This window comes from Phaseolus vulgaris, chromosome 8, assembly GCF_051622355.1.
Source record: "Phaseolus vulgaris cultivar YP4 chromosome 8, ASM5162235v1, whole genome shotgun sequence".
Classification (NCBI taxonomy): domain Eukaryota; kingdom Viridiplantae; phylum Streptophyta; class Magnoliopsida; order Fabales; family Fabaceae; genus Phaseolus; species Phaseolus vulgaris.
Genome location: NC_143505.1, coordinates 10,330,875 through 10,344,743, shown reverse-complemented (window position 1 = coordinate 10,344,743; position 13,869 = coordinate 10,330,875). Strand labels below are relative to the sequence as shown.

At 38.1% G+C, this 13,869-nt stretch overlaps 1 protein-coding gene across 1 annotated transcript; it reads left to right on the top strand.

The window, feature by feature from the left end:
• Window positions 1–12,390: 12,390 nt before the first annotated feature.
• Window positions 12,391–13,869, top strand: LOC137824543 (uncharacterized). Its single transcript, XM_068630207.2, has 2 exons — window positions 12,391–12,904; window positions 13,274–13,869. Exons 1-2 carry the CDS (start codon window positions 12,391–12,393, stop codon window positions 13,867–13,869), a joined length of 1,110 nt encoding a protein of 369 aa, XP_068486308.2.

The window sequence follows — 13,869 nt, the reverse complement described above, 5'->3', positions numbered from 1 at the left end:
GAATTCCATGGTCACAAGGTTACTTTAAAATCTCTCTCTCCAAGAGAAGTCCATGAGGACCAAGTTATCATGAAGAAAAAGAGGGAGAGTGAAAAAGATAAAAAAGATAAGAGTTCTAAGCCTACACTCCTTGTGTCTAGGCGTGACATTGAAAGGGAAATAGTGGCTCATCATCCTCTTTTTTTAGCCATCCCTAGAACTCTTAGCATAGAAACACTTGTTGATAGTCCTCATTGCTTGGAAAATTTGGTAGAAGAGTTCAAAGATGTGTTTCAAGATCCTCCAAATGGCCTTCCACCTTTGAGAGGGATTGAGCACCAAATTGATTTGATACCGGGCTCTTCTTTACCAAATCGTCCCGCATATAGGACCAATCCAAGTGAAACCAAGGAAATTCGCCAACAAGTTGAGGCTTTGATTGAAAAAGGGTGGGTGCAAGATAGCATGAGTCCTTGTGCTATGCCTATCATCTTAGTGCCAAAAAAGGATGGCACATGGCGAATGTGTTCGGATTGTAGGGCCATAAATAACATAACCATTAAGTATAGGCATCCCATACCTAGATTAGATGATTTGTTGGATGAATTACATGGTTCAAAAATCTTTTCAAAGATTGATCTTAAAAGCGGCTACAATCAAATCCGTATCAAACCGGGTGATGAATGGAAGACGGCTTTTAAGACCAACTTTGGTTTATATGAGTGGTTAGTTATGCCTTTTGGTTTAACTAATGCACCAAGTACCTTCATGCGCCTCATGCATCATGTTCTTAGACCTTTCATTGGTAAGTTTGTTGTGGTTTACTTTGATGACATTCTCATTTATAGCTTATCTTTGAATGACCATAGGTTGCATGTTAGGCAAGTTTTGGAAACCCTTAGGAAGGAACATTTGTATGCTAACCTTGCTAAATGTATGTTTGCTCTTGATCATATAGAATTCCTAGGGTTTGTTGTGAGTTGTAAAGGGGTCCATGTGGACAAAACCAAGGTGGTGGCCATTCAAAAGTGGCCTACACCGAAATCTTTGAATGAGGTCCGAAGTTTTCATGGGCTTGCTTCTTTCTATAGAAGATTTGTCCCAAACTTTGGTACCATTGCCGCACCACTCAATGACATAGTGAAAAAGGATGTGGTCTTTCATTGGGGAGAAGCACAACAAAATGCTTTTGATACTTTGAAAGAAAAATTGACTAATGCTCCCATCTTGGCCCTTCCTAATTTCACTAAGACATTTGAGATTGAGTGTGATGCTTCAAGCATAGGTATTGGGGCTGTTCTCCTTCAAGAGGGCCACCCCATAGCCTATTTTAGTGAGAAATTGAAGGGAAGTCATCTCAACTATTCCACCTATGATAAGGAATTATATGCACTTGTTAGGGCTTTGTTTACTTGGCAACACTATCTTTTTCCCAAAGAGTTTGTGATACATAGTGATCATGAATCTCTTAAATATTTGAAAAGCCAAAACAAACTTAACAAGAGGCATGCTAAGTGGGTGGAATTCATTGAGCAATTTCCTTATGTGATCAAACACAAGCAAGGCAAAATAAATATTGTGGCGGATGCTCTTTCTAGAAGATACACCTTGCTAAATCTTTTAACCTCTCAATATCTTGGTTTTGATCACATTAAGGAACTTTATCATGATGACCTTGATTTTTCTCTCCTCTATCAAGAGTGTCTTAAGGGAGGACACAAAGATTTTTTTATTCAAGATGGCTTTCTTTTTAAAGGAAAACGTCTTTGTGTTCCCCAATGCTCTATTAGATTATCTCTTGTTAGAGAAGCTCATGAGGGGGGCTTAATGGGACATTTTGGGGTTGCTAAAACTTTGGATGTGTTGCATGAACATTTCTTTTGGCCTCATATGCATAAACATGTTCATAGTTTGTGTGATAAATGCATAGCTTGCCGCAAAGCTAAATCTAAAATGCATCCTCATGGTCTTTATACTCCTCTTCCTATCCCTTCAATGCCTTGGGTAGATATATCTATGGATTTCATCTTAGGCTTACCCAAGACATCAAAGGGAAAGGACTCCATTTTTGTGGTAGTGGATCGTTTTTCAAAAATGGCTCACTTTATTCCTTGCCACAAAGTGGATGATGCATGCCACATTGCAAACCTCTTCTTCCAAGAAGTGGTTCGCTTGCATGGGATTCCTAGGTCTATAGTGTCCGATAGAGATCCTAAGTTCTTGAGTCACTTTTGGAAGACCTTGTGGGGCAAGCTTGGAACTAAGCTTTTATTTTCTACCACTTGCCACCCACAAACCGATGGTCAAACCGAGGTGGTAAATAGAACTTTGGGACAACTATTGAGATGCTTTATTTCGGGGAATCCTAGAGTGTGGGAGAATTTACTACCCCATGTTGAGTTTGCATATAACCGAGTAGTAAATTCTACCACCTCCCATTCTCCTTTTGAGGTGGTCTATGGGTTTAATCCCCTAACACCTCTTGATCTTCTTCCTATTCCCCTTCTTGACGATGTCTTGTGCAAAGATGGGGATGAAAAGGCTTCTTTTGTGAAAACTTTGCATAAAGACATCAAGAAGAGAATTGAGAAGAAGGTTGGCAAGTATGCTGAACTTGCCAATAAGAGGAGAAAAGCATTGTTGTTTGATGAGGGCGATTGGGTTTGGCTTCACTTGAGGAAGGATCGTTTTTCTACTCAAAGGAAGTCCAAACTAATGCCTCGAGGGGATGGACCTTTCCAAGTCCTCAAGAGGATTAATGACAATGCTTATGAGTTAGATATGCCTGATACATTCTTAGGTAGTCATACTTTTAATGTCAGCGATCTAACTCCTTTTTCTGTAGGTCTCCAGAATTCGTGGTCGAATTCTCTCCAACTCGGGGAGTATGATGGAGATCAAGCCCAAGAGAACATGGAGGCCACTCATCAAGCTCAAGAAGAGGTGGAGGCACAAATGGAGGATGCCCATGGAGGTCAAAGTCCACCTCAAAGGATTACAAGAAGCATGTTCAAAGCCTTGGGAGCAAGAGGACATTTATTTTCTCTTTTTGTAGTGTCTTTAGTTGAAGGTGCTTAGAGGGAAACCTTAGAAACCTCTTTTGTTATAGCATCTTTTAGGTTTTAAATAGGACCTTTAGGGGGGTGTATTAGTAGATAGGTGTAGGTGTAGTTTTTGGGAGGTGTCATAGTAGAAAAAGGTCACACCTCCCATGTGACTTGTTTTTGGTGGGAATTTCAAATGAGTTTATTTGAAATTTCCCACCTATTTTTCAGCACCTTAGGCTATAAATAGAGGTGCTTCCTTTGTAAAATTCAGATTTGATTTTATCTAAAGAAACTATACTCAAAATTGGAGTGAGCATTTGGAGAGCTTTTGAGCTTCTACTCTAGTCTTATCTTGAAGGACCATGGTTTCCTCAAGTGGCGGCTTGCACACTCATCTAGGAGCATCCATTCTTCTAGTGGCGTGATCATTCAACCATTCCTCCATCTTCATGAGCATTCTCTTCTCCTTCCTTTCTTCTTCTTCAATTTGTTCATGTAGCCTTGAGTTTTGAGTTGTTTTTGTTTTGGTTCCTTTAATTTTCCAGCACCTATTTTCTGTTTGCTTCTTAATTCTGTTCGGTACTTTTGTTTTTAATTCAATTCTGTTCGGTCTCTTCTTTTCATTCTCCTTTGTTGATTCAATTTGACAATATTTGGTTCATCCAAATGAGTTTGGGATTTGGTACTTGTTATTGGTGAGTTCTTGATTTTAGAACCATGATCCAACTTCTAAGAAAGTGCCTCTACATTTTCCAGCTCAAGGTGATTCCTCAAAGTGTCAAGAATCTTGTTCTATGTGGCTATTGGAATCACATCAGTAAACGACCCACCTCATGAGGAAATTCACCATGGAAGCTATTGTTTAACAAGCTTAGTCTGTTGAGGAATGTGAGGTTTTCTATGAATGGTGTAAGAGTGCCTCCTAGTCTCAGTTGCTCAAGGCTAAGGTCCATGATCCTTCCATTGGAGATGTTGCATGTGATTCCTTTCCAACTGCATTGACGGACGGAGTCATTCCAACTTCCAAGAGCTCAAAATTTTGAATGGATCTTCTACTATCCTACTCTTGAAGTCAAGTAAGGCTTGCAAATCAGTTTCATTTCCTGCAGGAGTTGCTGCAAATCAGTTTCATTTCCTGCAGGAATTGTTTCAAGAAAATATTATATATTAATTATGGAATTATTTGCTACAACTTTTTTTTATAACATGATATTTTTTTCTTGAAATGTAATAAATACAAATTATAGTTAGTAAAACTTAAGTATTCCAATCTATTACTGTAAAAACTTACGAAATTTATTTTAATTTTCTATATTTATAATTAATTATTTTGAATATATTTATTATAAAAATAAAAAATAAATAAATAATATTTATGTAATTTTTTAGAACCATATATAATATATAAATTAAATCAATTTATAATATATAATTTATAATATATAAGTGAAGATAATTCTCTTTAAATTTGTGAGAAAGTTAGACTTTAATAATTTTAACTATAAAATCAAATTATTTAATTTTAATATGAGTTGAATTGAATTTCATATGTTAGTGTAATTCAATTTTAACATTATATTATTATTGATTTGTTCTCTAAATTTTAATTTTTATGTATATTTTTTTAATGTTTGTAGTGTTTGAAGAATAGCTAGTATTGTTGTGGAACCTTGATGGACCATGGACTCTCTGCAGATCAAATTTAGTTTCAACAATCTGTGAAAACTCATTTTATGAAGCTGTCTTCTGCTATCATTTCTAGCCATAGATCTTTTCTTCTTTTCACAACAAAATTTAATTAAACTAGTTTAATAAATATATAATTAACTTATTCATAATTTAGTCACATTTACTTTGTATATTTACTTAGATTATATATATATATATAAATACTTTATTGTTATAACTTTTAGACGTATAAAATGATTATTTAAATAACTTAATTTATAATAATAACTAAATAAGAAATTTAAAACTATACATTTAACTAAAAATATAATATAATTTTAAATAATATTTTTTTATCTATTATTATAATTAAAATATAATATACCACTTACTATATACTTTATTTAAAACATGGATGGTAGTTAACCATTTTGAATTATTTTGCAATGTCATATTAACGTAAGTAAATTTAAAGAAAAAAAAAAATTTACGAAATTTCTTAATAATTAGGAAGATTTTTTTTTATATTTGTGATTAGCTTTCAATTGTATAGTTCAAAAGTCTTTTCTGGATATGAGATTAACTTTCAAATTATGTAATCTTGAATATATCTAATCATAAGCAACTCTCAAATTTAGAAAAGATTTCTCAATTATGTCATCCAAAATACCATTTTCTATAATATCTTTCGAATTACATAATTCGGAAACTATTTCTGGATCTGAGATTAGCTTCTCAATTATGTAATCTGAAATATATATATATTTTTTTAAATTGCTTCTAGATTTTATAAAATTGGAGAACATTTTCATATCCAAAGATATCTTATGGATTCGAAAATGTCTTCTAGATAATGTAATTTGGAATGTTTTTAAAAAATGAAAAAAAATGAAAGACATTCAAATCAGTGACAAACCAATGTAAGAAAAGAATGAAGGTTCTTGGGGTGAGATAAAATGGAAGAAGAAAGAAGGTGTGTGAGATTTTAAAAGTTAATTTATTTTTTTATTGAAGAACAAAAAAGTGTTTTTACATTTAGTATGCCGCAAAAATGTATGGAGGTGCACGAAGAAGCAGCCGAAATATCGGTTAAATAATGAAAGTGTTGGGAGTGGGAATATTAACATGAGGAGTTCAGGTAGGGTCCAACGTGAATATAATTAGTACATGTGTACTGGACAGAGTGCTCGGGTGCTCGGACCTCGATGCACGGACGTGGGTAGGTCAACTCGGTTTTTGGGTCCAAAGGGTAGGTGATGAAGACCAAGTAGAGGAGGTGCCTGAGGCCCAAGCCCAAGAAGCCCAAGCCCAAGAAGCCCAAGCTCAAGTGAGGGCCCAAGCCCAAAGAGCTCAACATCCTTCATGCCTCAAAGGATTACTAGAAGCAAAGTCAAGGCTTTGGGAGATGAGCATCAATGGATGTCTCTTTTTGTAATTTCTTTTGAGTAGTTTTTAGAAGAACATAAAAGGAAGGTGTAGATATAGATATAAGGGGTGTCAATGTACAAAGATAAGTCACACCTTCCATGTGACATAAAAAGAAGGTGTAGGTGTAGATTTAGGAGGTACCAAAGAAAGAAACCAAGTCACACTTTCCTTGTGACTAGGAAAAGGTGCCGAATTCAAACACTTAGTATTTTGAATTTTCCCTCTTCAAATTCATCCCTCTCACACTATAAATAGAGGTGTCATGCTCATGTAAAATTACATTGAATTTTAAGTAAAGTTACTATACACAAATTGTGTGTGAGTTGTGAGAATTGTTTCTCTAATCTTGTCTCATCTTGTGAGTGTTTGGGAAGCTCTCAAGTGGCGGCACTCTTGCACTTATGTTGGATCAATCACCTTCCAAGTGGCGTGTTCTTCCCTCCCATGGCTTCAACCACATAAGTCCTTCTTGCTTCATCTTCCATTTCCATTTTCGCACCTTAATCTTCAATTCTATTCGGTTAATTGTGTTTGTTCTTCATTTCTTTTCGGTAGTTTGTGTTCTTTGTTCAATTCAATCGGTTCATTTGTTTTGTGTTGAGTTTTTAATCGGTTCATTATCTTGTTCTTATCTTCTTTAAGTTTTTGCACCATTACCTTGTTCTTGTCTTCTTTAAGTTTTCGCACCATTACCATGTTCTTTTGTTGTTCTTGTGTTTTTACTTTTCAATTGTTGTGTAAGGAGATGACACTCATGTTCATGACTTTGGTTCATCATTTGGAAGACATTGAACTCCATTGATGTTTCCTTAAGCCTCCTTGTTGTGCCGCATCTTGTCTTAAGCATTCACCATCTATAATTGTGTTTTTACCTTTGGTCTTTGGAAATGAACCTTCACATCTACTTAACACTTGTTAAGTTAATGTCCAGTGGGAATTTTTCTTAGACTCTCCACCTAAATTGCTTAAAGAATTTGATCCTAATTCTAAGAAAGTGTCACCAAATTAATGAATCTAAAATCAACACACATCAGTAGGTCATGAGTTTGGCCCAGTTATATTGGTAAACCTGTTAGAGAATAACTAAAATAATATTCTTGTTATATATTAATATAAGGATATTAGTAGAATATTTCGTAACCTAAAAGATAAGTGTGAGTGGTTGTTAAGTTACGTAAATACATGCATACAGTTGTTGGTTGAAAAGATATAGTTGTTAAATAAGAGAAGCACTGCGTAAACAAAATATTTTCCTACTGTTAGCACATGAAGATAAGTGGTGCCCCGTTAGCAGGTGGTTTTTCTGTTATTATTTTATGCTTTCAGTAGAGATAAGATTCTCATGAGAGAAAGCTGTTACAAAAGTAGTTATAAAAGGGGCATGAGACCCTAGGTAAAGGTACATTGTTTCTTAATACTAGATTGAAACTGAATACTTCTCTTGTTTTGTATGCTCTCACTGACTTGATCATCAGAGTGTGATCAATAGGTAAAGCCCCCTCTATTTCAACGGAGCCACGTTCCAGTGCAACGAGAAGACGTAGAATAGATTCTAGAGGAGACAAATCAGAAATGGAGCTTCTCACCAGAGTAAACCGGTGAGAAAGTCAACCAACAAGAACATTTGGCGCCCATCGTGGGGCCCGATAAAACCTGATCCCACCCACATTCGTGTTTAAAGCTTTCAAACGTGATGAGGAACACTAGATAGTGACCTTTTGGATCCGAAGGAAGTGAAGCCCCCACTTTACAGCAACTCATGGAGACCATGAGGTCTCTCCAGGAAGTCAATGAACAGTACAGGCAGGAGAAGGAATGGATTCAACAAGAAGCTAAAGCCGAGCAGGAGAAACTGCAGGCAGAGACCCGAGCTGAGCAAATGCTTCTGCAGGATCAATTGATGGCAGAGATAGAGGCTTCCCGAACAGCCAATGAAGAATTGTGCAAAACCAAAGAGGACTTACGCAAGACTCTACAACAGCGTGATTGACGAGGGTTGAATTTTCCCTTGAGGGATCGTCCCAAGTCATTTTTGCAAGCGATCATGAATGAGCCTATGCCACGACTCTACATTATGCCTAAGATTGTTTTTATAGGGGTGGAAGACCGTGAAAATCATCTCGCGAAATTCAATGCCCAGATGATTGTTTCTGGAGGAACGGACGTTGTTCAGTGCAATATGTTTATGAGCACGTTCACAAGTACAACCTTGCAGTGGTTCAATGTGTTGAACATGGGAGCTTTGATGTTTCAAATCCACATGAAACTTGAAGTTGTGCTGCTTTCTGAGTTTGGGTTTAGATTAGGATGTTTAGAATCTTTGTTTAAGATAAGTTCTTAAGCCTATGCAAAGCTTGATCAAAACTGTTTTAAGAAACCAAGTGTTCTTCTAAGCAAAGGGAAAACAACTGGTTGCATTGTCGAAATAATCGGTTATTGGTCACTTAGCTGACTGGATGTTTTGAAACTGCTTTTTGAATCAGTTGTGCAACTGCTTGACTCATTCAACTGGTTAAATTGTGGTTTCAACCAGTTAAATGTGTGTTTTCATAACAGTTTTTTGAAAACTTGTTTTAACTGATTTGGCTGTTCAAAACTGCCTACAACGGCTGCTTTTCAAAGGCTATAAATAAAGCTTTCGTTCAAATCAATTTACATACAACAAATACAACAAGTATTAATTCAGATTTGAGAAAGAGATTTGGTTTTGAAAGTGTTTTCAAAAAGAGCAAGATTGCTTTTAAGCTTTGCTGTGGTGACAAGTGTTGATCATAGGATCTCTGGTTCTGTAAATCCAGGTGTTTTCTATCCTTGCTTAGTGTCTTGTAATTGTACTTTGTTTACATACTGTTTGTTGTTGAAATCTTGTAAAGACAAAGGTTGTTCTGTCTTGAGGTGTTAAGTGTTACAAAGGGGGTGAGTAGGCTTTGTGGGATTCCAAGTCACCTCTTTGTGGTGTGTGTTGTAATCTGTGGTAATTGTTAGTGGAAACTCAGAGGATTGTCTGAGAACTAGATGTAGCTCAGGGATTGAGTGAACCAGTGTAAAACCATTGTGTAAATCTTTCTTTCTTTCAAACTTTCTAATTGTTTGATCATTATGCTGCTATAAACAACCGTAAAATTCTGACATCTGATTCTTTTGGATTGTTTGATTGCCTTCCTTAAGTGCTTATTGAGTTGTTTGTTAAAGATTCATTTTAAACCAAGTATTTGTGAAACTCTTTTATAAAAAATTCACCCCCTCTTGTTTAAGCCATAATTTCTTACATAGTGGGTTTCCCGATGGCGACATCACCTCTTTTGAACATTTCACCAGACTGTTTAGAGAACAGTTCTCTGTTAACCAGGTCAAGCCTCCAGTATTGTATGACCTTTTCAATGTGAGGCAGAAGGAGGGGGAGTCATTGAAGGATTACCTAAGTCGATTTTGGGCACTTATGGTAAGACTCCAGACCCAGGATGAAGTTGTAATGGTCACCGCTTTCAAACAAGGGATCGCGACAGGACCATTCAATGATTCGTTGATCAGGAATCCGGCTAAGACATTCTCTGAGGTGCGAAAACAGGATGTTGCCCACATCAATACGAAGGAGGTTGTGGCCACAAAGTGTGACAGCTCGTTTTCAAGGCAGCCAAAGCCAAAGGGGAGTAGCCAAGCTCGACCTTTGAGGGTTAACGAGACCTCAGCGGGGAAGAGAACGAAGTCGAGGTACGTACCATACCCAGCCAGGAGAAAAGTGCCCAAGGCGATGGCCAGAGGGGATTATCATTTAAACCCAAGTTTCGAGTATCCTGTAAGGAATTGCTAGGCGTGCCAAGAGTTGTGGAAAAGCTGAAGTTTCCTCAGAAGACTGATAAGAATCTGGGACCACGAAAGGAGGTCTGGTGAGAATTCCACAAAGGATTTGGGCACGACGTGAAGTAGTGTATAAGTCTGGGTCACCAAGTGGCGAATTTGTTGAAGGAAGGATTCTTGAAGGAATACCTTGAGGCCGATCAAGAAGAGTCGAAGGGAGAGGTTGCTCTCAAGGACCAAGCACACAAGATATCGGTTCATGGAGAGTTGAACACCATATCGGGAGAATTTTCTAGAGGAGGGAGCTCTTCTTCTAAGCGTAGGCAGTACGCGCGAGCAATAATGTCCTTGGAGGCGAGGAGGCCCGACCACCCACTAGAGTCGGCTCTCTGCTTCACGAGCTTTACTTGGAGGACGTGGTTCCTCACAAGGATGATCCAGTGATGATTTTTGTTGACACTGTGGGAAGGAAGGTACACAGAGTTCTCATTGACCAGGGGAGCTCAGTTGACGTGATGTTCTGGTCAACATTCAACAGTTTACAGTTATCTCCCGACCAACTAAGGTCGTACAATGGGTGCTTGATTGTCTTTGCGGGAGATCAGGTGGAGGTACGGGGGTACATCGAGTTGATAACGACTTTTTCTGATGGCACCTCATCTCAGACGATTTTTGTAATGTACATTGTTGTTAATGCTTATTCAGTCTATAACTTGCTTTTGGAGAGACCTTCTTTGAATAGGTTGGGTGCGGTAGCCTCCACGAAGCACATGAAAATGAAGTTGCCTTCTTTTGAAGGAGGAGTAATTACCATCAGGTCTGATCAGAAGATGGCGCAAAAATGCTAAAAGAGTAGCCTGAAGAGCAAAAGGGTGTTGGTTGGCAAATGTGGTGTTGGTGCAGAAGGCCAACGGAAAGTGGAGGACGTGTGTCGACTTTACTGATCTGAACAAGTCCTTTCCCAAGGTTTCTTGAATTTTTGCTAACTGAGAGGGGTATAGAGGCGAACCCCGACAAATGCGTTGAGATTATAGGGATGAGAATTCTTGTCAATGTGAAAGAGGTTCAGCAGTTAACTGGACGTATTGTTGCCTTGTTAATAAGTGCCTAATTTCAGTAATATTTCATATTAAAATATAGGCGCTTATGAGGATTTATTGCTAATTTACATATAAAATAATCTTTAATTTATGAATTTATACCTTTTTACATTTTTTATGAGCTTTATTTGAATAAGAGCATTTTATTCCCAAATTTTGTGTTAATTGCAAATTTCTAGGGAGGATTGAAGATTTGAAGTAAAGTGGAATAATTTGAGCTAAAAAGAGAAAGCTGGAAGGTCCCAAAATGGAAAAAGATGCAAAGAAAGATTGGGCCCTTTTTATGTTTTATCGTTTAGCCCATTAGTGCGACACATGAAGCAACCTAACCCTAGAAAACTAGGATAAATAGAGGGTTAGAGGCTCAATCCTAGTGTGCCAGATTGAGAGGAAGACACCATAGAGTGAATTGTAACCCAATTGGGAGAATGGAAGGTGCTAGAAGTATGCGTGACTAATTCTACCCTTTGGGATTGGGAGTAATATGTTCAAACTCTTATGTATTGAGGTGATATTTTATATATTAATATTCAGTTCTTGATTGATTATTGGTATTGTTGTTTTACTTTTAACTTTCCGTGACAAATTGAGAATCTTAAATCTGACTGAGAGGTATTTTTAGGGTTCATACCTAAACATCAATACTTAGCATATTTGAGTGTTAGAGATAGACTTGAAATGTTAATTGCCATTAACGTCTGATTGAGATTTCTAAGTTGTTTTTATAAGTATGCGAGAGATCGATATTTAGGAAACATTCTTAAGAATTTTATATGCGAGAGATCGATATAAATGAATTTTCTACGGGCATCAATTTCAATCAAAGAACTTAATATTAACATGTTAATCAAAATATGTGAGAGTGAGAGAGATGAAACCTAAACCCTAGTTTTCCAATTGAAGCAACTAATTCTTTGTTTGTTTTCTTATTGATCAGTGTCAACATAATCACTTCAAACTCTTTTTATTGTTATATTTAGCGAATATTGTACTCGATAATTCACTGTTTCTTGTGGGATCGATATTCGTCCTTAGGGACAATTATTACTTTTGACAAACGCGGTGCACTTGCCGTAAAAAGTCATCACCTGTCTCGATTCTTATCCTCTAGTGGAGATAAAGGGTATCCATATTTTTAGTGCCTCAAGAAGAACAACTATTTTGCATGGACTGGTGAGTGTGAAGAAGCCTTCATCAAGTTAAAAGAGTACTTGGCCAGTTCCCCTGTTCTTTGTAAGTCGCTTCCAGGTACACCCATTCTCCTTTATTTTGCAGTCATAGATTGATCAATCAGCTCAGTCATTGTGCAAGATCAAGATAAGGTCCAGAAATTGGTCTACTTTGTAAGTAAGGTACTGCAGGGACCAGAAATGCGATACCAAGCCATTGAGAAGGCTGCTTTGGCGGTATTCACAGTTTGGCATATCTGCCACTATTTCCAAAGCTTCACTGTGATTGTGATGACTGATCTGCCCATTCGCAAGGTCCTCCAGAAGCCCGACATAGCAGGTCGAATGGTCCGATGGGTAGTTGAGTTGTTTGAGTTTGATGTGCAGTATGAACCCCGGGGACTGATTAAGGGCCAGGTGTATGCTGATTTCATGGTAAAGTTGTCACCTGAAGGTCCCCAGCCCGATCTTAATGATTTCCAGTGGGTCCTTTCGGTGGATGTATCCTCTAATCAACATGGGAGTGGATCTGGGGTCATCCTAGAAGGGCCAAATGGGTTGTTAATCAAGCAACCTTTGAGGTTCGCTTTCAAAGCTAGCAACAACAAAGTTGAGTATGATGCCTTGATAGTCAAGATGTTGCTAGCCAAAGAGTTGGGTGCTCAGAGTTTGTTGGTGAAGAGTGACTCATTACTTGTTACTGGGCAAGTCATGGGTGAAAACAACTTTCTCTACGTTCGAGTTAGTCGATGTCCCTAGAGAAAAAAACTCCCGAGTAGACTTGTTGTCCAAACTAGCAAGCTCGGGGAAGGGAGATCGACAGAGGTTAGTCATTCAGGAGACCTTGAAGTCGCTTAGGATTGCAGAAGGGGAGCCAGCCAAGGTCAACCGCGTGGAGGTATTGGGGTAAGCTCGGAACAAGGAAGAGGGCACTGATTGTTGACTCAGGAGACCTTGAAAGTTCCCAGGGTGACCACCTATAGGTGGTTGGGAGGTGAGTCTCTAGAGGTGTTGCAGGTCGGCACCTTAGAGGCTTTGATAACTCCCCAACAGTTTTACTTAGCTGATGGTTTTCTTCATGCAGAACCTACGAAGGCTAAGACGGTTAAGAGGAATGTGAAGAAGTATACCCTCATAGATGGCAAGTTGTTTTGTCATGGTTATACCCATGCAATCCTCACAGGTGTAAGTAGGGATCAGTGTACTCGCATCATGGAGGAGCTCCATGAAGGCATTTGTAGAAGCCATGACGGAGGAAGAGCTCTCTCGTTGAAGGTCATCCGAGTTGGGTACTATTGGCCGACTATGAAGGAGGATTGCATGAAATATGCACAACGATGTGAGCACTGTCGGAAGCATGTTGATTGGCATCACGCACCAGTCGAGGAGTTGCGGTCAATTTATAACCCATGGCCTTTCCATATCTGGGGAATAAAGATCTTAGGTCCTTTCCCTTTGGCAATACATCAGATGAAGTATCTCACAGTGGCCATTGAATACTTCACGAAGTGGATCGAAGTCGAGCCAGTCGCACAAATAACTGCTCACAAGGTGCAACATTTTGTGTGGAAAAACATTGTATGCCGTTTTGGGATCCCTAGACACTTGGTGTCCGACAACAGAACCCAGTTTGCAAGTAAAAAGTTGCACAAGCTATGTTCAGAGCTCGACATAAAATAG